Genomic DNA, 23,988 nt, shown 5'->3' on the forward strand with positions numbered 1-23,988 from the left:
ACAAACCAACAATTAATCCCTCGCATTGCCATCTAAGGACTCTTTAAATACGGGGACTGCACTAAAACCTTCCTGTCTGTAAGAATATAAGGAGTGATATGATTTGGCTACATTATGATTCAAATATTGACGATTGCACTACAGTTTTCCCTATGTGCTGTACTCGTGTGTGATCTACCATACAAAGCCTATACACCCCACAGTAAAGGCTGAAGACTCAACACCATGTTGACTTTGAGGCGTTCCACCATGCATTTAGAGCTACTCATAGAAAGAGGCTCTCAACTTTGGAACACCAGACTCTCAAAAACTATGAAATGTTAGGGGGCAAAATATGTCCAGTTCTCCCACAAAGTCTTCTCCATGGACAGCTCACATGTTAAAGAACACAGATGAGAGTAAAACTTCTAGGGATCACATCTAAACAAGCTAGTATTAATCAGCTAACAGTACAGAGCTGAAGCCAAAAGTGAACCAATGGGAGCAATCAGTGTCTTGTCAGACACTGAACTGCACGCAGGTGAACTCCCAAGGAACCCATTTTATCACTCCGCACTTACTATTGCATAAAATACGACCCTCGTGATGCAATTAAGCCACTTAAGCTTTTTGGATACAAGCCGCCTTCTGAAATTAGGAGCCACAAAACCACTACAGGTGCAAGAGATTTTTTCGATAAGTAAATGGTTAGCATGTACAGAAAGAGAGGTAGCTCCCACTCATATCCCATGAGGCAAATTGACAGCGATTGAGATCCAGTAAATCAGTCATTCTTGGAAAACATGGGTGATGTGGTACATGTGCAGCAGGCTTTCCATTTTACTTTATTTCTGGACTATTTTTTTTTTAAGTTTCTTGCTCAAATTAATAGAAAGACAACACAAAGAGGATCACAATTTCATCTTGTAAGCATTAAGCGAAAAACACAAATCTATACAAGCAGTTGTAACTGTACAAGCTGTTCTCTATCTCAAGAGAAAAACAAGTTACCGTCCTGTAGACTGTAGTTATCCAGTATTGGTATCTTTCATAGATGAGCTATCTGGGTCATTAAGCTGGGAATCTCCCTGTAATTGTAGTAAGCAGTTTTATTGCTAAATCTAGCTTAAAAAAGCCTAAAACCGCTCAATTGTTAGCATATTCACAGAATTTGAAAATAACTAAACTTCAGTTATCAGCTGAGAGCTTAGTGACCACTCAGTTCAGTGGCCACCATACATCTGATTTCTTGCATGAAAGTAAGGTGCTTTTTGGGCGAGTCTGAACAGGGAGGAGAGTAGGTTGCTTGTGAATCTAAGATACTACCACTGGAGAGCTACAGTCTACAGGTAATTTGTCTTTTCTCCAGTATTAGATCCATTGTAGATGTATAGGCTTGAATCAGAATAGCAATCAATAGTTAGTCATACAGAATTACAAGTAGCAGAATGTTGAGAAACTGGAAAGGAGGAATAGGCTCACTTTAACGGAAGAGATGACTAGGAACTACCTGTCCCACACTACTGAGTTGTTTCATACGGTAGAGTCAAGATAATAATATCAACTAAATGTGTGTCTGTTATTCCATGTAGCTGCCCTGCAGATGTCCGACATGGGTCCTCCAGCAAAAAGGGTGGTGGATATGGACACTTTATGGAATGCATTTTAACTCTGCCATCTAATGGATGTCCTATCTTCTAGTGGCAGAAAACTGTGCCCACAGACATCCAGAGTATCACTTAATGCTTGGAGAGATACCATGTCCTTTCATAAGGGGACCATATACTACCAAACGATCGGATTTTCTGAATAGTTTTGTTCTTAAAATGTAAAAGCGGAGACATCTTACATAAAGAGATTGAGGTGCTCTCTCCTCTACAGGGTCTTAAAAACATGTCTATAAGACCATTGGTTCATTAACAGGAACATCTGATGGTACTTCTGGAATGAACAATGGATACATCTGTAGTATGACTCTTGTCCCAAAACTGCATGTATGGCTTTAATGGTAAAAGCCCGAATTTCTCCAACCCTTCTTGCGGATGTTAGAGCCAATAATAAAGCTATTTTGCAGGATAATTATTTTAATTCTGCCTTGTCTATAGGTGCAAAAGGGTGTTTTATTAACAGGGAAAGGCCTGTGTTCAGCTGCCATAAATTTGTGGATTTTTAATCAAAGGATAAACTCTGTATAAACCTTTAAGGTATCATTTAATAGTTTTGTTTAATCACAGTGAATCTTTTGAAGTGGGATACTGTCAATAAATGGACTTTGAAGCGTGAGCGATACCTGCACACAGTAAGTGTAATAAATACAGATGAATTTGCTGGGGTAAAGATTTCATACGGTGAACATGGTTATCTGACAACCATGTTTTTCCATTTGGATTTTTAAAGCTTTGTTGCTTCAGATCTAGTCAATTTAAGCCATCCTTCCCTTAAGACTGCTGCGCCAACAATTTGCCTAAATGCAACAGCAGCTATGTCCACTGCCATGTCAATGATATCAAAAGATGTTCTTTCATCTTCATGCAAAATTACCATGGCTTCATTCCACTTGTCCTCTGGTAAAAGATGAAGGCTAAAGCCTTAATCCAACAAAATCTGTTTATCATATCTGTAGGGAATCGCAAAAGAGTTGGACACTATTACTGTAGTTGAAGCCATGACTGAGGATCTTTTGCCTTAATTGTTTCCATCTTTTACCCTCCCTGTCAGGTGTTGTTGAACAGGGTGTAAGCTGATTTCGTAATCTCCCCTGGGCTGCCTGCATTATTAGAGTCGGGCCGAGGATTACCCTGAGATATGCAGGAAAATCCTCTGGAGCAACCACAAATACTGTTGCTGTACTCTCCGCCCAAATGAAATCAATAATAAGGAATGGCCGTTGCAGATTTGCAAGCAAGTTCTTCGAAATTGTGAGCATAGTCCAACGGCTTTATGGAGATTGGCAAGTCAAATCTTTAGGACTGCCTTTTTAACAATGCGTTCACACCTCCAATGTCATCCAGGAATGAAATCCTAGTTGGCAGGGTAACCGGAACGAACAACAGTGCTACATAGTTATCTCAAACCAACATAGTGAGGAGCATCCTCTGAAATGTCACCTTCTTTCCTATTGTCATCATAGTAAACATCATCAGTAACCAGAGCTGAAACGGATTACGGAGCAGGATCATGAGGTGGTGGAGGTATTTTAGGTTCTTTAAAGAAGGGAGCATGCAAAGTGGTGTTGATGGTTGAGTCCCAGCATACTGTCGAAGCAGTGAGCCACTGAATACCCTCAACATGCTTAGTCAACAATTTTTTCAACTAATTTTCCTTGTTGATGTGCTGTGTCGACAGTGTCCTAAATTTACATTTAGAACCGTAATGGGATAGAGCCGTAAGTGAAGGTATCGAATGCTTGTAGCTTGATTTTTCTGGCCCGAAAAAAAAAACTTTGAATGATCTACGACATCCAAAGCTGGACTTCAATCTTCTGAAAGGTATAATTCAGGACCCGTGTGCACCTTTTTAGGACTTTCTTCAGATGAGGGTATTCTTAGTTTTGATCTTTTTAAGTCATAGTAGTAATCTGCCCTCTCGGTCTTTCAGAGTTTTTGCTTAGAATGCATGACAGATTATGCACTCCTTGGCCTTTTGCTTGGGATAGAGGCAGTAAATACATTCTTTGTGCGGAGTCTTCAGATTGCAGCCTTTATCTTCCACGAAAGCCACACATTTTTAAACGCATATCTGACATTTCCATCAGGAAAAAAACAAAATGATTAAGGATAGATGTTGACTACAGAAGATAATTTATAGGTCAAAAGCTGGACTAAATCTTTCTCCCAGGAAAAAAAAACTGAGGAGAGCTTAGAGAAACTCCCTTCACATGGCTTGCAGTAAGAAATCTGAGGTATGGTGGCACTGCTAGGGAAGGGAATGCTGAGGTCCCTGCTGTGATTGGCTGAATTTTGGATGTAATAAAATACGGTTGAAGGGTTACTCAAGTGACTTTTCTGCTCTATGGAGATGTTTTAACCCCTTGAACGCTCATGACGAGCTCAGCTCGTCATGAGCCACGGTGCTCATGACTAGCTGAGCTCGTCATGACTATCTGAGCTCGTCATGACCGTTGTAATGCTCGCATGTTTGGTTAATTCCCCTGCTGTGCGAACGTTCTACACAAACTGGTGTGGTCATGACGAGCTGAGCTCGTCATGAGCACACGACCACCGAGGCTCATGACGAGCTGAGCTTGTCATGAGCACCGGGCGCTGTGCGTGCCCCCACTCCCCCCGCACAGCGAGGGAATGAGCCCCGCATGCAAGTGGTTAATACTGCTATTTCTACTGTTAAAATGGGACTCCCATCATGACGATGGGGATGTTAGGAGATGGCTTTATATGCAAGTTAAGCCCCTCAAACTCTTTTGCTCAAATTAAAGATTGCCCAGTATGTTAGGACTAGGAGTTTAGTAGTACGTACAGACTGGATGATTGCGGTTACTAATAGGCCTGCAAAGCATGGTTCACCAAGTAAGTTGTCTTCTTGTGGAACATCCTCAATTATCTTCAGTAGTTGTTACCCCACTATATTCAGGCCCATCTATCCAGGATTAACTTGGATTAAAGACCATGAATCAACAGAGCATAACTGGAATAAACCTATTCATCCATTCTGCATAGCAACAATTAAGAGAAAAGTTAGAGAACGTGGTCTTTAGGAGGACCTTCAACTACAAATTCATTGAACAACCCTGTTGCACTACTTTCAGTTTTATAGGAAGACCGGGATCACATGACCAGAGCGGACACACAGCCTTTCAGGTTGTGTATAAATGATCTATAAATAACTTTCAAACATTCATTTGGAAAAATAGGACTCCCACTCCCAATCAAAATGGGACAGTCTTTTGTTTGAACACTGGCATCCTCCAGTTCCTACCATTTAATTACTAATCTATAATCTGGTGAAGGAGGCCAACCCCAGTGGGAACCGAACTCTACAACAATCACTATTGAGAACCTACTTCGTGGCACTGTTGTAAGTGCCCTGGAGCTCAAACTAACTCTTCTAAACCTGTGAGCAGAAATACATTACATCATCAGCTGTGCACTAAAAACCACACTGTTTTTGCTTCAGAGCAAATCCATTTCACTTAAGGACACTTCTGTACGTACAAACATTGAACTAACCTAGGTCTTGGGTCTCCAAAGAGGCCAGTCTTACTAGACACTGTTCACAAATGCATAGGTACAATCATGGAAGCTTGGCAGGCACAGTGTTAACGTGGCACCCCACACAATCAGACAGGACCCAAAGTTGATGGATATTTGGAGAGGATGCAAGCATAAGAAAAAATACTGCAACAGTAAGTGACAGACAGTCAGGATAATTTGGGCGTTTAGCTGCAAAACAGACGCATGTTGATGGTATACACAGCATGTCAGAAAGGTACGGAAAGCCATTGAGCCAAGTGATTGCTATGGAAGCAACGTATGGCCGATTAAATGGTTAACTTACCGAGCTTCGGCGGCGAGCAACTCATCGTAATGCGAAGACCTCTGATCATCATCCTGCCGATAGCGAATGACGGTCGCCAGTCCTTTGCTAATCAAGGCCTCTGCAATGTTTCTGCAATAAACAGAGAGATAATTAGTTCTATTTACATTTATTGTCACGTTTATGCACCATTTGAGATCCCTAAATTATCTTGTACACAAAAGGCAACTGAAGCACCTTTGATGGCACACCGCATTAACAAAACACTTTCCACAAGAACGGACATGGAAGGTGATGCCCGACTGTGCACTGAAGTTAATGAGCTTTGATGATTGAAATCAGACTGAGGATGTAAGTGCCGCTAAGGTGAGGGTTTAGACTTGTCACTGCTGTCAAGGAAAAGGATCCCCAAGCAGGTGTTTTTGCCCCGCATAGGGAGTGGGTTATTACTACTACCCGGGGAAAGGCTAAAGATAGGAACTGCCTCTCGGAGTAAACAGCTTGGAGGGCTAAACACCCAAAGCTGTTTGCACCAGATGTCCAAAAATGCTGTTTGCCTTCATTTTTCATCACATGGGTTCTAACCAGTTTGATGTGTTCTGTCCAGGTGACCACTGATACACCAACTGCAGCGTTGCCGAGCAAAACACGCAGGGGAAGGCAAGATGGTTCTCAGAAGATTCTCCTGGAAAGGAGATGGGTGAACCAGATCTCAGCCTCTTTACTGAAGGCTGCCGCTCTGTAGAGACAGTGGGCTATTTTTACGAGAACAGTGAGGCAGCACTTAAGTGTGCGATTTACAAATCGTAAACATTAATCAACAAGTACCTGGGGACCTCCTTTACCACTCACGCTTTCCACTCGGGCCTAAACAAGCCCGACACCAATACTGCCCCTATTTTACTTTGGCATACCAGCCTGTGGGGGATTCTGCTGTGACAGGCTAAGCTGGGGTCTAGAAAGCAGTTATAGTGTAACCTGCTCACTGTGTAGCAACCACTCCTCCTGCATGGCAACAACCAACTACCCACAAATCCTTCAGCCCCTGCAGCCTCACCAAGAATATGCATAGAAAAAACCCTGAAAGTTGCCAGGGGTGATATCTGTGCATAGGCAATGCTATGCCACTGCAGGTCTGATCAGATGGCCAGATTCAAATACTTTTGATTACAGTCTAGTAAACGTGATGATATTCGTAGATTAGGACTGCAACCTACTGGAGATCTGTGAAGCCCTACTTTCATTATGTAGGTATTTTAGTAGACATTACCTATTACACCAGTTCAAGACTCAAATTCACCTCACCTGCAAGTAACAATTGTTGTCCAGCTTGGATGTGAAAGGGCAAAAAATGGACACTGATTTGGGAATGATCGTCTATAGTCCTGCACTACGCACATGAGGGTTCATCAAACTGTCTCTGTGTTGTCTCAAAAGTGATACTTTCTTACGTGCCAGGATTTACGAAGAACGTGGAAGTAAAAGAAACTGCAATTGCTTTTTATTGTGGGTCCAAAGTTCATACACACACATTATCAACAGATAACAGGACATTAATGGGGGGACTAAACATCAGCATATCAAGTGAAGTTCTCAGGATGGACAAGAACTCAAAAACTATACATGATAGAGAAAGCAGAACCAATGAAGGTCATAATATGTCAGCCAACAGCTCAACTAACAGAACTCCCATAACAATGTCCTTTTAGTCATATCTACATCTTGCCAAGAGGGAACCTCAGCTGTGCAGTATCTTCTCAGCACTCCTGAGATGTTTATATGCTTACCACCATTAAACTACATGGCAACTAAGAGCAATGCCCGCCTAGGAATGCCACAATAGTAAGCATCAACCTCCGCTGGCAATTCCTAGTAATATAGAGTGATCTTTCTGATAGGCATTTTCGCTCTGTTTAGATCTTCAGTTTTAGAATATGGGTCCTTAATTGCTGTGTGCAGTAACCTATGTTGAATAATCTGGTTAGGCATTCCCCCCAGAGTCCATATGTTAGATAAGAGAGTAGGGCCTTCTTAATGGAGAACGTATTTGAGCACTTGTATCCCCATCAGATATTCTATATAATGAGTGGTGACTGGGGTGTGCAAGTTAATAATGGCTCAATGGGGACACTACCAAGCATGGCAATGCACCAGCAGGGACAAGTACATTCCCAGTAAGTTCACTCCGCTAGCGTGTGGGTTCCTGCCAAAGTAAAATTTGCAAAGGGGGGGTGGACTCAAATGCAACCTTAGTTGCAATTTTTGTTCATTAATATTTGGCATAAACAAAGTCTGTTGTGTGAGAGGCATGAATTTTGAATTCATCATTTGTTTGATAAAAATACAGTTGATATACTTAATTGGGCTAACAAGTCATTTCATCGAAGATTTGATGACCAGTGAAGAGGTTTCATCTGGCTTAATGAAGCAATTAAATGCAATAAACAAAGTTCCCACTGGAAAACACTTATTTCTAGAGTGCCTCATCACCAGTGTTTTTCCAATGTAAAATCTTCTCTGCAAAATAAGGGTGGGCTACACATTGTTTAGGATAAGCAATGATCTCACCAGAAAATACCTTCAGAGTGTTTGCTGCCACCAAGATGATGCAAAGTGATTTGTAGTTCAGTTCTGTAGTAAGCTGGCTCTATAGTGTACTAAAACAAAGTAAACTGTGCAGAGTCCAGAGGGTCCCCAATTGGTTTACAGAGGATAAAGTAACGCTCTCTTGTGGAAGTATGGGCGAGCAGTTAGGCTTATCAGAGGGCAGTGCCGAGCATTTGTTGTACTCAAAGGCAATAAATGAGACATGCACTCAGAATAAATCTGAGACCAATTTAAAAATAATAATTCTTTGTATATATATATATATTTCAAACTCAAGAACTGTGTTTCAAGGTAAGTACATTTTTCGATACAATTATGTTCAAGTAAGCAAACGTTTCAGACCTGTAACTTTTACACACAATGCAATCATATGGGAGGAGAAGTCAAAGAAGCATATAAAGGTAGGTACAGCCCGTTTCAGGGGTTCGTCTTCAGGAATTGGAAAGTAATGGGCCAACTTTCAAAGTTACTACCAGCAGTTCTTCGGTAACCCTCAGATTCTGCCGGGAGCAGGGTGCTGGTGAGACGGGTTGCTGTGGTGCTACAGAAAGGGGGGGGGGGGGGCCTTGAAAAGAGGCTGCACACGGGGCAAGCGGGCAAGTCAGACGACTCCCAAACGAGGGGGTCAGGTCGTAAGGAGTCTTGGAGCACGAAGGTGCTGCCGGTTCATCGGGACCCAGGATAGAGGGCTCGGGAACAGAGTGGTTTAGTCGGCTGGGCCACAAATATGTACCTGTTTTAGACAGACAGCTGGAAAAGGAGAAATCGGGGAAGATGTGCATTCTCGAAGTGGGTCTCAGTGATGCGGACATCCCTCGATGGCTGCTTGGTCCTAGAAATGTGAGAGGCCAGACTGGACACTCACGGTTGGTGTTTGATGCAGGGCATCTGGTACCCAGGGGGTTGGTATGGCACTGCTCTGGTTGGTCCTGGTGTCTTCACTCTTAGTGGGGAGAAAGATCTGACCTTCCAGAGAACGAGTACCTTCTCCTATTCGTCTGCGGAGTCGGTTGAGCTGGGGAGCTGCAAGGCAGTGGACTGGACTCTGCTAGTCTGTGCCTGCGGAATGCAAGCAAGTAGCTCCTCTACTCCAAGGGAGACTGTCGGTTGAAGTGCTGGCAGGCTACCCAAGCCGTTGGTAGCTCTCCAGCTCTCAAGACGAGTCATTGATGCAATTTTTGAGAGAGGGTTGAGGAGGCAGGATTTTTGCCCTAGTTCAGCTGCAATTCTCTCCAGGCTGTGACTCTTCTTCGTCCTCCTCCTGTTTATCAGTCGAATATGAAGTTCAGGCTCGAGGGGTGCTACCCAAACACTCAATTTAGGGCAGTTAAGGGGAGTACTGGGTAGTAGCCAATGGGCTGCCTACCTGTAGGGTGAATACGCCCCCTCTATACGACCACTACTCTGATCCGAATAGGCTAATTCTTTCAAGCACAAGCTGGGGATTTCTGAAAAGTGGGGTCCACATAAGCTGGCCCACCCTGGGGGTGGTGCTGGATGAATGTGGGCACACCTCCTAATCAAATTGTTCCGGCTGCCTTGCTGCCAAAAAGTGAGGCCAGGACAGGGAGGTGGGCACCTCCACTATTTGGAGAGGCCCAGGGTAACAAAGTTGGTAGGGTCTTTGAAGCTTCCCACTCTGGAACAGCAATCCTGCTTGGAGGTGTGAACACCTCCACTCAGAGCAGGCTTTGATCCTGTCCTCTGAGAAAGAAGGCTCTCACCTCAGGAGGTCAGAAATCTGTATATGGTGGCTGGCCGGTCAAAACCAGACAGCCAACACACTAGCAGTCAGGAGGTTTTCAGGGGCACCCATTAATACATCCAGCACTGGCATCAGTTTCGGTTTATTAAGACTAGGTGTTTGGTACCAAAACACCTTGGCCAGCGAAGCCATCCGGTAGCTGGGGAACGTATAATGACGAGTGTCCAGCCCATGTACTTGTTATTGCTTCCCTGTGCCCTGGTAATATCTAAGGGTAAACTAGGATATCACCAGGACATATCCACTTTCGCAGAAATGCCCTCACATGCAATAGTGCACATGCCTTAGGGCTGTAAAGCCTGCATAAGGGTGTCTTACGTATGCCACATGTAGTGCGGGCAGGCATAGCACACAGGAAGTGGGCCATGTCAACTCTTCGGTTTTCTCTGTACCAAGACACGCAGGCTGCAATGACAGTTTGCTTGAGCTTGGTGAGAGATCCCTTAGGGTGGCACAAATCGTGCTACAGCTCCTAAAGACCCTCTTTAGGTCCAATGCCTTGGGTATCGGGGGTACCACTTACAAGAGATCCCAAAGAGTTTGCCAACTGTGGAACAAACATACAGTTTAGGGAAAGAACACTGGTGCTGGAGACATGGTTAGCAGGTACCCAGCACACTTATTTCAAGTTGCACCAGATACCAGCTAAATAGTGGGCAGTATACTGCAACAAAAAAACAGTTTACTTCAAGTTCCATGTATTGTTACAAATATATTGGGATAAGACTGGTGTGAATCAAAGTTCCCCTCTCTGGATAGATCAGAGCCTTCTTGATTCACAAAAGTGGAAAAAGGACAGCGACCATGTAACAAGTGGTTCTTACCTCCCCCCATTACTTCAAAGGGGAAAGGCATATGGTCAGGTTAGCAAGTCTCACTTCATTCCACGTGTTGCTTCACAAAGCTGGTACCCAACATTTGTACCCTGCTAGGGCTCTTCTACATTCCAGTCTGTTTCCCCAAATGTGCCACAAGTCACATTGCCCAAGACTGATCTGTATTTATGAAAGAAGAAATCTGGCCATTCAAACCTTTGATCTGGCCTCCAGCTGCTCTCCCCGATCAATAAACCCCCCACCCGCATCCCTATTGCCTGGAAGAAGCAATAGAGCCAATCAAAAATCTGTCTGTCAGGCATCCAGCTGCTCTGCACTAAAGGGTTTGTTTGCATGTCACATGGCTACCTCTTTCCCCCTCCCATTCAAGATAAAACTGGAGTGCCAGGAAAGCAGTCTCACTGTTTCTAGTATGTGTGTCTGGTAATTCATGGGTGAAGGAAAGCGAAATTGTACTACTTATCCTGCCAATTAGAGCTGCTCTACCATCTGGAGGGGCAAATGGAGACGTGTCTGCAGTTGGCTCCGTTGCCCTAGCCGACTGTGAGAGTCTCCCCTAATGTGAGGCGGTGGGGTGGCCACTTCGAGAGACTGAAAATGGATTCATTATAACAGAAATAGAGACTCGTTTACCACATTATGGGCTGAAACTTTTACTGGCTTTCCTCAAATGCACTTTCAAGTAGTTGCCACCACATTCACTAAGTATGTTGTGCTATGCTTGGTTTAGTATGAATTATTCGCCTTAAATCACTGAAAACAGTAGTAAGCGCTCTCGACTAAAATAAAACATGTAGAAAAACGGTTCTGACGAATTTATTTTGACGAACCATAGTTCTCAAATGTTTTTTTTCTTTGAGAATGCCTTTCACCAGGTTCACGAAACTAACCTGCTGAAAAGCCACTCTTGAATACGTTTATTTGGGTTTCATTGTGGCTCTGTGCCTTCCAAGAGGGCTAGGCCCCGAGCCCAATTCCTTTTTTTTCCTTTCATAAAAAAACACTATTCCTTTCTTTCTCCGCCCTAAGTAATACTTTACTCTTTTACTAGTTTGTATTTCAAACGCCTTACTCTCTTCTCCGACTTTACTGCTGCTCATTACAAACCCCTTACTCATATCCTTCCAATACACTCCTCTTTACATACCCATTTCTTCTTTCCTGCGTTACTCTATTTTTGTAAAAATACTTGTATTTTCCCCTTCTGCTTTTTTTATACAAACCCTTCCTCCCAAATCTACTTCCTTTTCAAACCAGTTTACTATTTTTTTTTTTTTAAATCAGTCCCATATGTTTGAAAACTCTTACTGCCACTCCTGCTGTACTTCCCTTTTCCCATAGGTCTGACCGGCGTCTATTGGGTGTAGAAGTGATACACTTTGGTGTCTTCCAGAACAAGGTGTAACTGTATCGCATGTCTAGATCCAAGAAAATCCTCTCAGCAGTGTAACGAGTGCCTTAAAGTCCCAGGTCCACTTCTTGTTTCTAGAGAGGTAATGTGTGAGCCCGCCTTACCAGCAGCAAGCCTAGGATCATTCTCTACATATGCACATACGACATCTACTAGAAACATCAATAGGCCCCTGAGGTCTAGTTCAGTATACCCTGAGCAGAGACTGGCCAAATGACTGCCATACATGGGTGAGGACTAGTATTAGCAGAAAGAGAACCTGCTAAGGAAACAATATCAGATATACCACTAGCGGCTTAAAGTGTGCCATTGGAAGAAAGGTTGTACAAGATTGCATACACCTAAAGAATATGGCATTCTAAAAGTAGATTGAAAGAAAAGCTGCAGATATTGGAAAGGACACCTTGTCCATTGCCAGACTGTTAAGGTGGAGCTTTACTAAACAGCATGGCTAGAAGGTGGTTGCAACCACAAGAATGTACTAATGATGTGTGCCAGAATGGCAATACTAAGCTGTATAAGTATTAAAATCATAAGATGGCCCATATAGCAAAAAGGACAGCTTGAGAATGTGCAACCACTTAAGTACTGGTGTGGAGGCGTTACTAGTAGGACAAGGACTAACCTCTAGTCAGCTTCCCTTCCTGCTCTTAGACCCTCTTGCTTGTGACTGCCTTCACGAAAACAATGAAGAGCACCTTACAGTTCTAGAAAAAGGCAGTGGATTAACTGAGTACCAGGGGCTTCAAGGCACTTGTTACACTGCTGAGAGGATTGTCTTGGATTTAGACATGGGGTACAGTTGCATCAGGTTCTGGAAGAAACCAGACTGACCCGCCTCTACACCCAGTAGACACCTGCCAGGTTACCATAGTTGCTCTTCTGTGATCAAACATTAAACCGAGAAGAGGAGGAGATTTAAACCCATCTGTCACTTTAACCCAACAACTAGTTTTCTACCTCCATTTAATGACTATGCCTAAGCTGAGGAATCCAAACACTGTGGATACAGATAATTCTAGATGTAAGATAGCTTCTAAGTAACACTTATGGGAAAACAATGCAGTGGGAGCTAAATATCGCTTGACACAAATGTTGGATCTTAACCCCGTCGACGGCTCACAGCTTGAGGCTCACACAGGAGGTCGATCCCCAAGCAGGGATACACCCACTAAACACCAGGGAGGGGGAGAGGCCCCTGGGGCAAGGGCCTAAGCTCCCCCCCAATACTTTTGGGAAATACTGTCTTTCTGACCAACCTGGGGGGCAGTAGCCCCCAATCTGCCCCCCCCCCCGGGAAGGGGGGGGGCAAGAAAGCCCACTATAAGCCAGGGATGAGTTTTTGGTCCAGGGCGTGGTGACCATCTAGGGAAAGCTCCCAAACCCACACATTTATGAAAACTAGAGACCCGGGGGAGTCCAGGGAGGTATGGCTTGTGTGGATCCCCCAACGTTTCCCTACTTTGAAACCTCTGGTAGGACATTTGTGCCGGCACAGTGATCCCACACAGAAATGTGTGGAAAAAGTGATTTTTAGGGCTAAATTTGAGGTTTGCAACGGATTCTGGGTAAAAAAAGTCATACCTCACTGGCCTCCCCAGGGTGTCTAGCTCTCAGAAATGTGTGGGTTTGGTAGGTTTCCCTAGATGGCCGCGAGTGTGGGGCCAAAAAAACAGGTGCCCCACCTTTGCAAAACCAGGTAATTTTATAATAGGGAATTTTGAAGTCTTGATGAAACCACACTAGCCCAAGATTCTACTGGGGAAGGGAACTAGAGGCACAACAGGGCGATAGGGGCCGGCCAGCCTCCAACACAAAATGTTGTACACAAATAGGGCCGCTCCCATCAGAATGACCTAAAAGGTGCTCAGGAGTGTTGTGTATGTGAGTGTGGACATCTCACAAAAAGTTTAGGACTGGCGTCACACACCACCTGGTGTCATGCTTCATCATTGGCCAGTCCTCGCCCTCTAACAACTCTGTTTTGAGGGGGCATGGCCAAGATGGCCGCATGAGCAGAGGGAAGACCCCCCGAGCTCCCACCGGCTTGTATAGCACAGGCTTCAGAGCCGTTTTAGCATCCATTGGCTGTAGCGGTGGTGGCGTCCCTGTCTGGGGGGCTCCTGAGCGACTCTAGGAGCTGGCGGAGGTGATTGGGGCGAGGTCCGGTGCCCGGAATCCAGGAGTGCCCGCTCTGCGGTCTCGTCGCAAGTTGGAGGTGCTTAGGGGCGCAAGACGAGAGGCCCCCCGGAGGTGTGTAGCAGCAGCCGCTTGACCCAGGAGCGGTGGTGTGGTCTCTGGAGGCCCGGTCCAATCTGCGGCGGCCCGAGGGGTCGCGAGTTGCTTGGCGCCGGCGGCCAGGGCCTTGGGTGCTGACTGGGAGAGTCAACCGGGCCACCATCTTGGGATCGGTGCAGACCAGGTCCTGTGGCGTAGGGAAGGAGCACCACTTTTCCCTCCGAGAAAGGGACATATCGCTCAAACCGCCTTGTGGGGCTGGCGGAGCTCCGAGACTTTGGCAGACTATGGGGCAGCGGCAGGTGAGCCGAGGGGGGGAGCAGATGGCCCAGGCCTGGGGGCCCTCCTGCGCTGCGGAGATAAGGAGAGCCTGGCGACTAGTGGCGACTGAGGAGCGGATGATCGGACACTGAGGTCCCTAGAGGGCAGTGTGGAGGGCTGTAAGCTGGTGAGGGCGCTCCCGACGCGGCCGGGCCTTGGAGCCTCCGAGGCGCGCTTCCCGCCAAGCACAGAGACGGACGGAGGGTTCTCTACAGCTTACGACAGTGGGCCCCGGGAGCAAGAGAGTCACGGTGTGGGCCTGGGGGTATGACAGCCAGCAGTGACTGACTGGAGGTCTGGAATCTGGGTCGTGCAGGAGAAGAGACTGCGGTGGGCCGTGGTTGTTGGCCGGCCGGGGGGCCCGGTGTACGGTTGGGCCGCTTTGACGCCTTGGTTGTTGCACAGGAGACATGAGCACACAGGGGCTTGGTGACCTCTACTGTTAGCTATGCTGGCGTTTTGAAGGCCCGACAGGGGAGCGTGTGTCGGCCATTGTTGCTGCCTGAGGAAGTGGTCAGACGCCCCGGCTTGGCTCCCACGACTGTTGTGTTGGCAGTGCCTGGAGGTCTTGTGGTCCTGTGGAGAGTGGCGGCCTCCAGTCTGGTGAAGTAGCGCAGTGTGCGTAAGGCTACTATCTGAGGCATACACCAGAGTTGGCGGTGGGCGATGTCCACTATCAGGGGGCGCAAAGATAAAACGGTGAAAGAACTATTTGCCAAGGTTCAAGCGAACCAGCAACGTGACTCCATGGCGTCAGCTTCGACACAGGCACCTTCAGAGCTTGAGGCCGGCTCAGAACCTATCACCAAGACCTTTTTAGAGTCCCTGTTCACATCTCTGCAGGAAGACATCCACACTCTGAAAGCTGAATTTGCCAGTGAAATAAGAGGTGCGTAGGGATGTGGATGGACTCTGGGAACGGGTGGCTGCACTAGAGACCAAGAGTGATAACAAGGACACTGAACTCACAGCTTTGCAGCAGGAAATCATACCGATTTATGACCATCAGGTTGACCTTCAGACCCATCTGGAGGATCTGGATAATCGCTCAAGGAGGCATAATGTCCGGATCAGGAATGTGTTGCTGTCTGATGAAACGAAAGACCTGTTTCGCTTTGCGACGGAACGCTTCAATCACATCCTGGGGCGCCGGCCGGAGTCAGAGCTTCGCCTGGATAGGGCTCATCGTGATGGACCCCTACGGGCTTTCCCGGCGCCCCCACCAGATATCCTGGTCTGTGTACAGAATTTTCGCAAAAAGGAAGAGATCCTCCAGAGACTAGAAAGATGCATCCACCAACGTTTCAGGGTCAATCGCCACTCCTGTTCTAGGATCTCTCAACCCTTACGTTGCAGAAACGCATACTTTTTAAACCTGTCAAGGCCTACTTGCAGCAGTGGAACGGTTTATAGTTGGGGCCACCCGTTCAGTCTGGTCTTTAAATTGGACAACGAACTATCCGTTGCGGTCAGTCTCTGAAGCCTGCCGTCTGTTGGGCATTTATCTACCTGCCGAGGAATGCAAATGTCCGAGCCAGGTCACTGGCACGAGTGACTAAGCCTCAGTGGCTTCAGCAAGGCAGATTGCATCGAGTGAAGAAGCCCCCAGCGGCGGTGATTGCGGAGGGCCAGAGAGCCGCTGTGGAGGCGGTTACATTGGAAGGTAGCCCGGCCCAGACCAGCTGATTTCAATGAGCTATACAGTCTGATTGTTTTATTTCCTTGCTGTTTTGGTAGTTGGCAGGAGGGGGAACGTTTGGATGTAAACTGGAATACCCCGCTTTAACACTCTTCCGATCATCTGGGGATGATGGACTTTTAGGGCATTTGTTTCTGGTTTCGTTTTGGGGTTTTGTTTTGGGAAGGTACGGTTCTTTGTCCACCGAGCACCTAAGTCTTAGATAGAATCCCAACCTTGGGCTTTTTGGGGCGGAGTGCCTCGCGAGCCGATGGGTCCCTCGCTGTAAAAGTGCCTTATTAGCTGGCCATACACACCATAGGTTAGATGCCGGTCACGGAGCTTAAAATACTCACACTTAATGTGAGAGGGCTAAATAACCCAGTTAAGCGCAGAGCAGTTCTGTTATGCTTAGAGCAATCCCAGGATGATATTTGCCTCCTGCATGAGACGCATCTCTTACAAAGGGACTGCCATCGTCTCCGGTCTCTGACGTTTCCTCTTCAGTTTTTCTCCTCTAACTACACCAAGATGGCGGGTGTTGCTATATTGGTGGCCCAGACGTTCAAGGGTCAAGTCATGCACAAATCAGCAGAGATTAAAGGAAAGTTATTGTCTTACAGGTTTTCTTTAGGGGACACTTTGTTTACAGTGGGCTCCATATACGGCTCCAATGAAGGCCAGGAGAAGTTTTTTCACAGGGCTCTCACTGAGGCTACAACCAAACCGGATCGCCACATTGTACTAGGGGGGAGATCTGAATCTAGTTTTTGATAACATCTTAGAAAGGTTGTGCCAGCGCGCTTCCAAGCTGGTGCTCTCTCTGCGGAGGGTCTGTCTCGTCTAATTGAGCTAGGTTTCAGGGATCTTCGGCGCAGCTTCCACCCCCAGAAGAGGCATTATTCTTACTATTCTAGCACGCATAAAACATATGTTCGCCTAGATTATCTGCTTGCATCCACGCCTACACATGCGCTAGCTACAAAGGTGGAGATAGGGGTAGCCTCTCTCTGATCATGCCCCGGTAACAGTTGTCCTTTCCCTCCCCGCGATACAGCGTGCGCGACGGACTTGGCGCCTTAGGGAGACGTCATTACATCACAAGGAGGTAGTTGCCCAGTTACAGCGCGCTATTTCAGACTATCTTTCACACAATAGCAACACAGACACTACACTCACCACACAATGGGCTGCCCTAAAGGCAGTCATTAGGGGGGAGTTCATTGCAGTCTCAGCCGTGGAAAATGCTGAACGGCAGAGCAAAAGAGATGACCTCACCCAGCGGACCGGGGAGCTGGAGCAAATGCACCAGAACACCGGGGCCCCTAGGGTATGGAGGCAGTTGAAAGCGGTTAGGCAACAGCTAGCAGCCCTTGACCAAGATTGGGCAGAATTTGCGGCTTTGGGCTGAGTCATGCATATTACACTGGCTTACTTGCGCACAAATTGCGTGAAGTGCGGCAACGGCAGGCAGTGCAGGAGGTCCTCCAGAGGGACGGTAGGCAGGTTACAGATTATCATGAGATTGCGGGTGTGAGCCATTAGCCTGGAATATGATGTCCACTAGTTTTAGTGGGCACCTTGCACCAGTCTAATCGACCCTTATTGATGGTGGTTGTAAAGTCAACCTTATAGAAAGCTATCCTAGTGGTAACATGAACCAGCAGTCTTCAGGCTAAGACTTCAGTAGGCGAGTTAAGCAAGTTGTTTTACCATATATAATCCCTTGAATACCTAATGAAAGGACACCACACAAGGTATATATCAAATATATATGTATTTAATCTAAACACAACCCCTCTGCACTCTTTATGAGGTCAGAGGTAAAACTACAATACAAGTCACACAGTTAATATACGATAAGTTGCACAGTATACGTTATAACCTAGGGGCCTCACAAACCATATAATGAGAAAGTGGTATAAGTACCACGTGAGGGTTAGAAAGCAAGCCTGGGGCCTGTGGAATTGCTAGGGCTACACTAAACCAAAGGTTAGGAAGTAAGAGGCCCACGGGAGACGCGTGCAGAGTCTAAACACAGGTGCGGGTTACCATTGACTTTCTATGGGAAACCAAGAAGTTACAAATATGCTATTTAAGGACACTTCCGGATGGACTGGGATGGAACCCTTTTACATTAGGACACTTCGAGAGTCAAGACCCACGGGAGCACCGGAGTACTCGTGTTACCTCACCCAGGGAAGCAGGTGCATAGGTGTCTTTTCGTCTCTGGTTATGTAATCGTTTTCTATGGAGAGCTGCAAATAAGTGCTGCAGGCGACCAGAGGAAAAATGTCTGGGTGCATCTAAGGGTGGATCGGTGATGTGAAGAACCTGAAAGCAGAGGCGACAGAGTCTGGGTCTCTAGCCAGTGACCAGGAAGGAACCAGGCGATGTTGGGTGCTTTAAGGTGAAGGTGAGTTTGTCTCTTCTGCCACGAGTTCCAAGAGGCATCGACGATGACCAGGCACTGGATTCGAGCTGTCCCAGGATGGATCTAGATGACTGCGGTGTCTGTATCCGGATTGGAACCAACAAGCCTTGGCAACCGCAACCCACGCAGGATGTCGAGATTGAGACTGTTGCAGACCAGCAATGTCTGTGGCGCTTCTCCTTTTCAGGGAAGCTCGGGCAAGCCTGGAGCATCCAGGAAAGCAAAGTAAATTCAAGATGGCGTCTTCAGGGGGCTCACTAGCCAACGGGCAAGGAACCGGGAAGACACGTTGAGCACAAATGCAAATGGGCGAAGCCTACGGTACACTCGCTGAGTGTGGGGGCCTGGGCTTCGGTGCAAATGGTGCTCAGGGCTTCTCGTACCCCAATGCAGTGAGGTGGGGTGTGCTTCATCACATCACGACATCGCAGCTGTGTATCACCTTTCCACAAAAGCTCCTTGCTCCCAAACCGGTGGGGTTGTAAAGCGTCTCCGTGGTGGGCTACGCCGCCACCGGTTTAGGTGATACACAGCTGCGATGTCGTGATGTGATGAAGCACACCCCACTGTGGTTTAATTGAACAATATTATGGCTCCGAGGCAAGCAACTCACTCGAGTATGACAGGACACTACATTTACCATGAGGCTTTGTGCTGGGACACGCCCACTGAGGCGGGAGATAATTCTTTGTGTAGCTGCCTGAAAATGTTTGCCTGGGAGTATCTGAGTCAGTGCCTCTGAAGAAGTTAAAAACGAAACGTGTCAGGCTGACTTTCTGACAATGCTGCAGTATTTGCATCCATTTCGCAGGCTGCTTTCTACATAGAATAAAAGCAAAATTCCTCACCTTGCTCGTGGGCTTCTCTACTTTGCAGGCAAACTTGTGTTTGGAGATATATATATATAATTTTTTTTTATAAATAATTTTTAAATCGATCATCTGACCTGGTCACTACCATAAGAGCGTTGGACAAAAAAGTGCTTTGAAACTGAAAACACAGCAATTTTGCAAACTGTGCGTCCCTCATAGAAGAAAACAAGTAACCAAAATGTACTGGTGAAAGTGCATGCATCCACTCTCTAATAACAGGCTGACAACAACTAACTTATAGCTACTAAAATGTTTTGCATACAGGATAAGGAGGACTTTAACGGCCGATAAAGAATAGATTCAAGGTGCAAGCTAGGTTCAATTATATAGCAAGAGTAGGAATCCTGCACTAAATTGGCAGCTAGTATGCAGAACCCTTTTAAAGAAATGAAAAAATGCAGTAGCTTCGAGCTAGTCTCCAATTCTTGGCCGATTATACATGCAGGGCATGAATGGCGAGAACTCCATCCTGAAATAAGACAACCCAGCGGTTGAACAATTTCCACAAGTGGACTGAAACAAAAAGAATTCAAAGCAGTGCAGCAATGCAAAAGTCTATATTATACTTGGAGCAAAAAAGCAAAATACCAAAGCCTTTGGGGCGATCAAAAGGTTGACAACGACCAAGTTTGCAGGTGCAAAGTCAATGAAGAGAAACCGCTAATCATGAAAATAAAAACACTAGATAAATACAGCTGAAATTGTGCACAGAATCATGTACTGTTCTGCAGTGTTAACATTTAACCTCTACTCTGCATAACGTTCTCAACATTAAAAAAAGTCCTTATTGCCTACTAACTACTGCGCACATGAGCTAACCATGTACCTGAGCACTACAACGGTGGGGTAAAAGATTGTGCTACACTACAGCCTGCAAAGAAACTGCATCCCACTTCCACTAGATTACCACTAACTATGTTGTTTCTGGACTTAGCCGCTCATCAAACCCAATTGCAAATTAACCTGGCAGGGCACAACGTCCATCTCTATTTTCAATGAGGGAAAATAATCAGAATACTAATTACACTTTCAGTAAAAAGGCAAGCGGTGTAGCACAGCATTCGTTAGAGATCAATAAAGACCCCTCTCCTAAAGCCAGCCATATGGAGACTATCCCCCAGATTTATCAAAGTAACGTTTTGCGAGTCCTTAATAGCGAATTTTAAGGAATCGCTATTAAAGACTCGCAAAACGGGATGCATGTAGAAATCGCAATATTTTATGCGATTTCTACAGCTTCCTTATTTGCGATTTGCTAATTGCTAATCGCAAATAAGGAATGACTCCCGATTCATTCCTATGGGCCTGCCTAAAGACCCATAGGAATGAATGGGAGTCATTCCTTATTTGCAATTAGCGAATCGCAAATAAGGAAGCAATTTCAAGGGTGCCAGGGTGTCCAAAGGACACCCTGTAGCACCCCTGAAATGGTAATGTACACTGGTGTTGCGCACACACATGTCCAAAGGACATGTGTATGTGTAACATACAACTTAGAAAAATGCACTTTGCACTAAAGTGCATTTTTCTAAGTTTTTGCTATTTACCACGTAGTTAGACTTCGCGGTAAATAGCAGCCCCAGATTGCGAATTCGCAATTTAAAATGATTCATGAATTGCATTTAAGGAATCTCAAATTGAGATTCCTTAAATGCAATTCATCGCAATTTAGCGATTTCTAGAATTGCGAATTTTGCATTTGGGATGATGAATCCCAAATGCAAAAATAGCGCTCGCAAAGGGCCAGATTCTCAGAATCTGGCCCTTTGCGAGCCGATTTTGGCTTGAAGAATCTGGCTGTATATAGTCCCACGTTACTTGGTGCTGTGTTCTTGAGATAGTCTAGTGAAAGATTTTCCAACAGTCAAATATGATCCACATTAAAAAACCTTTTTTGTGAGCTCCTCATTAGTAAAATCAATTACCACAGCCAATTCACCGCCCAGGATTCCAGTTGCTCCCATCATGACTGACCGAGTGTCAGGAAGCATAGAAGAAGGCAAAGTAGGAAGACTGGACGCCTGCTGCTATAAGAGGTTGAACAGGGAAAGATTAAGACTAGGGCTTTAAGTGGTCCGGGTCTGAGCACCGGCAGAGTTTTTGAGGAGGCCTCGAAAAGGCTCTCTACCGGGCTCCGTTTTGTGCCCTGGCACAGGCGGTCAGTTTTTTTCCGGACTACAGGGACAGTAAGCACATCGATGTGCGAGTGCGTACACTGCTGACTTCTCACTAGTGGAGAAATTACAGCATGACTTCATGCGAGGTGAGCTTTGTAACCAGGCCCGGTTCTAGAGGGTGGGCCGGGTGGGCCAGGCCCACCCAAACATGAGCCTGCCCCACCCAAACACGAATCTTGGCCTTTGCAGCGACGTCAAGAAGGCAACAGAAAATTTGCACTATAATTTAAACGTTCCTCTGAACATAATTTATCATCTCCTTCTAGGAGTTGCGTGATTGGGCCTTGGCGCTCTCTCAGGCACCCCCAATCACGCATCTCCTTTGGAAAGGTGAGTTGTGTCCCCGCCCACTTGTGGTAGAATAGGGACATGGTGAAGGGGACAAATCCCTTCTTTGGCACCAGGTGACCTTTGCGTGCTGCATGGATATTTCCTTCTTTTCAGGCTGGAGAAAAGGAGTTTGTTTATCCTGATTAACCTTTCCTGACCCCCTTCAGCTGCTTATCAGATCGGGCTGTGAGACAGATTTCCAACCCAGCGGGCAAGAGAATGTGTGGCTATTTCGTTTTTAAAAAAACCTGCAAAGGCCCAACAAAATACATACTTCATGTATGCTCCGAGAATGTGTGGCTATTTTCATATTTTTAAAATCTGTGAGGGCCCAGCAAGACACATACTTTGTGTATGCCGTGTATATTTCACTTAAATTACTTGTATCATTTTCATGACTGGCTCTGCCACAAATGCAAGACAACAGTACAAATGTCCAGATAACTCTGGTGATTAATGGTCCTGCTGGATAGAAATCTTTTGTCTGTTTGTAGTCTTGGGATTCAGATAAACTGTAGTTTATGTGGATAGCTCAGTGGGTTACTGCCTTTGTCACAGAGATCCTTTTGTTACTTGCAGTTCAGAAGTTACAGATCTGACATAGGACAGTGACATATGAACTGTATTCTAAGAGCTGCATACAAACCTGAATGATATAATTAGAAAGGTTTTTGTGTATTGCGACATAGTTAGAATTTCCCCACTCTTTCATTATTCTAATGTTGCTATAAAGAGTTTGTTTTGGCAGATGTACATTTTTTATCAGTAAAGACAAACCCTAACCACTGGGGTATGCTTTAAATCCTGAGTTTGTGCTTCTCCAGACCTATCCCTCTTAACACATACTGCCCACCAGTATGGATGACATGTGAATCCTACACCTGGTAATCCTCGTTGTCTTAAGTGACATTCCCTATAGGCTGATTTACATATTTGTATGATTCATTGTCTCTGCATAATGTGTGAATTATATAAAGTACTGTGAAACCCTACACTATGAGTAGCGATATACCACAAATGAAAAACATATGAGAGTGGCTACGGAGAGATGATGGGCACTGTTGGAGGGTGGCAATAAGGGCATCCGAGGAGGAAGTGAATATGGGGAGAGTCTATGTAGAGATGAGGGCACTGTTGGAGGGTAGCAGTGAGCTAATCAGAGGAGGAGGTCATGGAGGGCTACGCAGAGATGAGGAGCACTTTTGGAGGGTGGTAGTGAGGGAGTCTGAGGAGGGAATCATGAAGGGGAGAGGCTACAGAAGGGTGGCAGCGCTGCCATTATCCTCCTGGACCTCAGCGCCGCCTTTGACACGGTTAACCACCGTGTCCTCCTATCTCGCCTTGGAAGGATTGGGGTCACGGGCAAGGCTCTTATGTGGCTCGAGTCTTTTCTTAGTGATAGAGTTTTTAAGGTCTTTTCGGAGAACAGCTGTTCCCTTCCAGGACCATTACAGTGTGGGGTGCCACAGGGCTCCTCCCTTAGCCCCACACTGTTTAATGTGTACATGGCGCCCCTGGCAGAAGTAGTGGCCCCCTTTGGAATCCAATTAGTAAGCTACGCTGATGACACTCAGCTAGTTGTCTCCTTAAATCAGGTGGAGCCCCTTCCGACCAATCTTTGCAGCTGCCTGGAGGCGGTTGCGAAATGGATGGTTCGTCCCACCTAAAGTTGAACGGGGGGAAAACTGAGCTGATGTTACTAGGGAAAAAAGCCACATTTAATAACTTGACACATTGGCATTCCTGCATGGGGCCTGGGCCCACTCCAAAGACCGAGATTAAAAACCTTGGTCTTTGGTTGGATGCGGAGTTGTCATTCAAAACCCAGGCGAGAAAGACAGTGGCTGCTT

At 46.0% G+C, this 23,988-nt stretch overlaps 1 protein-coding gene across 1 annotated transcript in view; it reads right to left on the reverse strand.

Annotated features, from left to right (window-relative positions):
* Positions 1–23,988, reverse strand: part of SND1 (staphylococcal nuclease and tudor domain containing 1) — a 2,099,018-nt gene that overhangs the window by 1,286,228 nt on the left and 788,802 nt on the right. The window contains exon 13 of the mRNA XM_086918876.1: positions 5,491–5,601. Within this exon, the coding sequence (XP_086775002.1) occupies positions 5,491–5,601 (111 nt within the window). The remainder of the gene's footprint in view (positions 1–5,490; positions 5,602–23,988) is intronic.

This window comes from Lissotriton vulgaris, chromosome 1_1, assembly GCF_964263255.1.
Source record: "Lissotriton vulgaris chromosome 1_1, aLisVul1.2, whole genome shotgun sequence".
NCBI classification, from domain to species: domain Eukaryota; kingdom Metazoa; phylum Chordata; class Amphibia; order Caudata; family Salamandridae; genus Lissotriton; species Lissotriton vulgaris.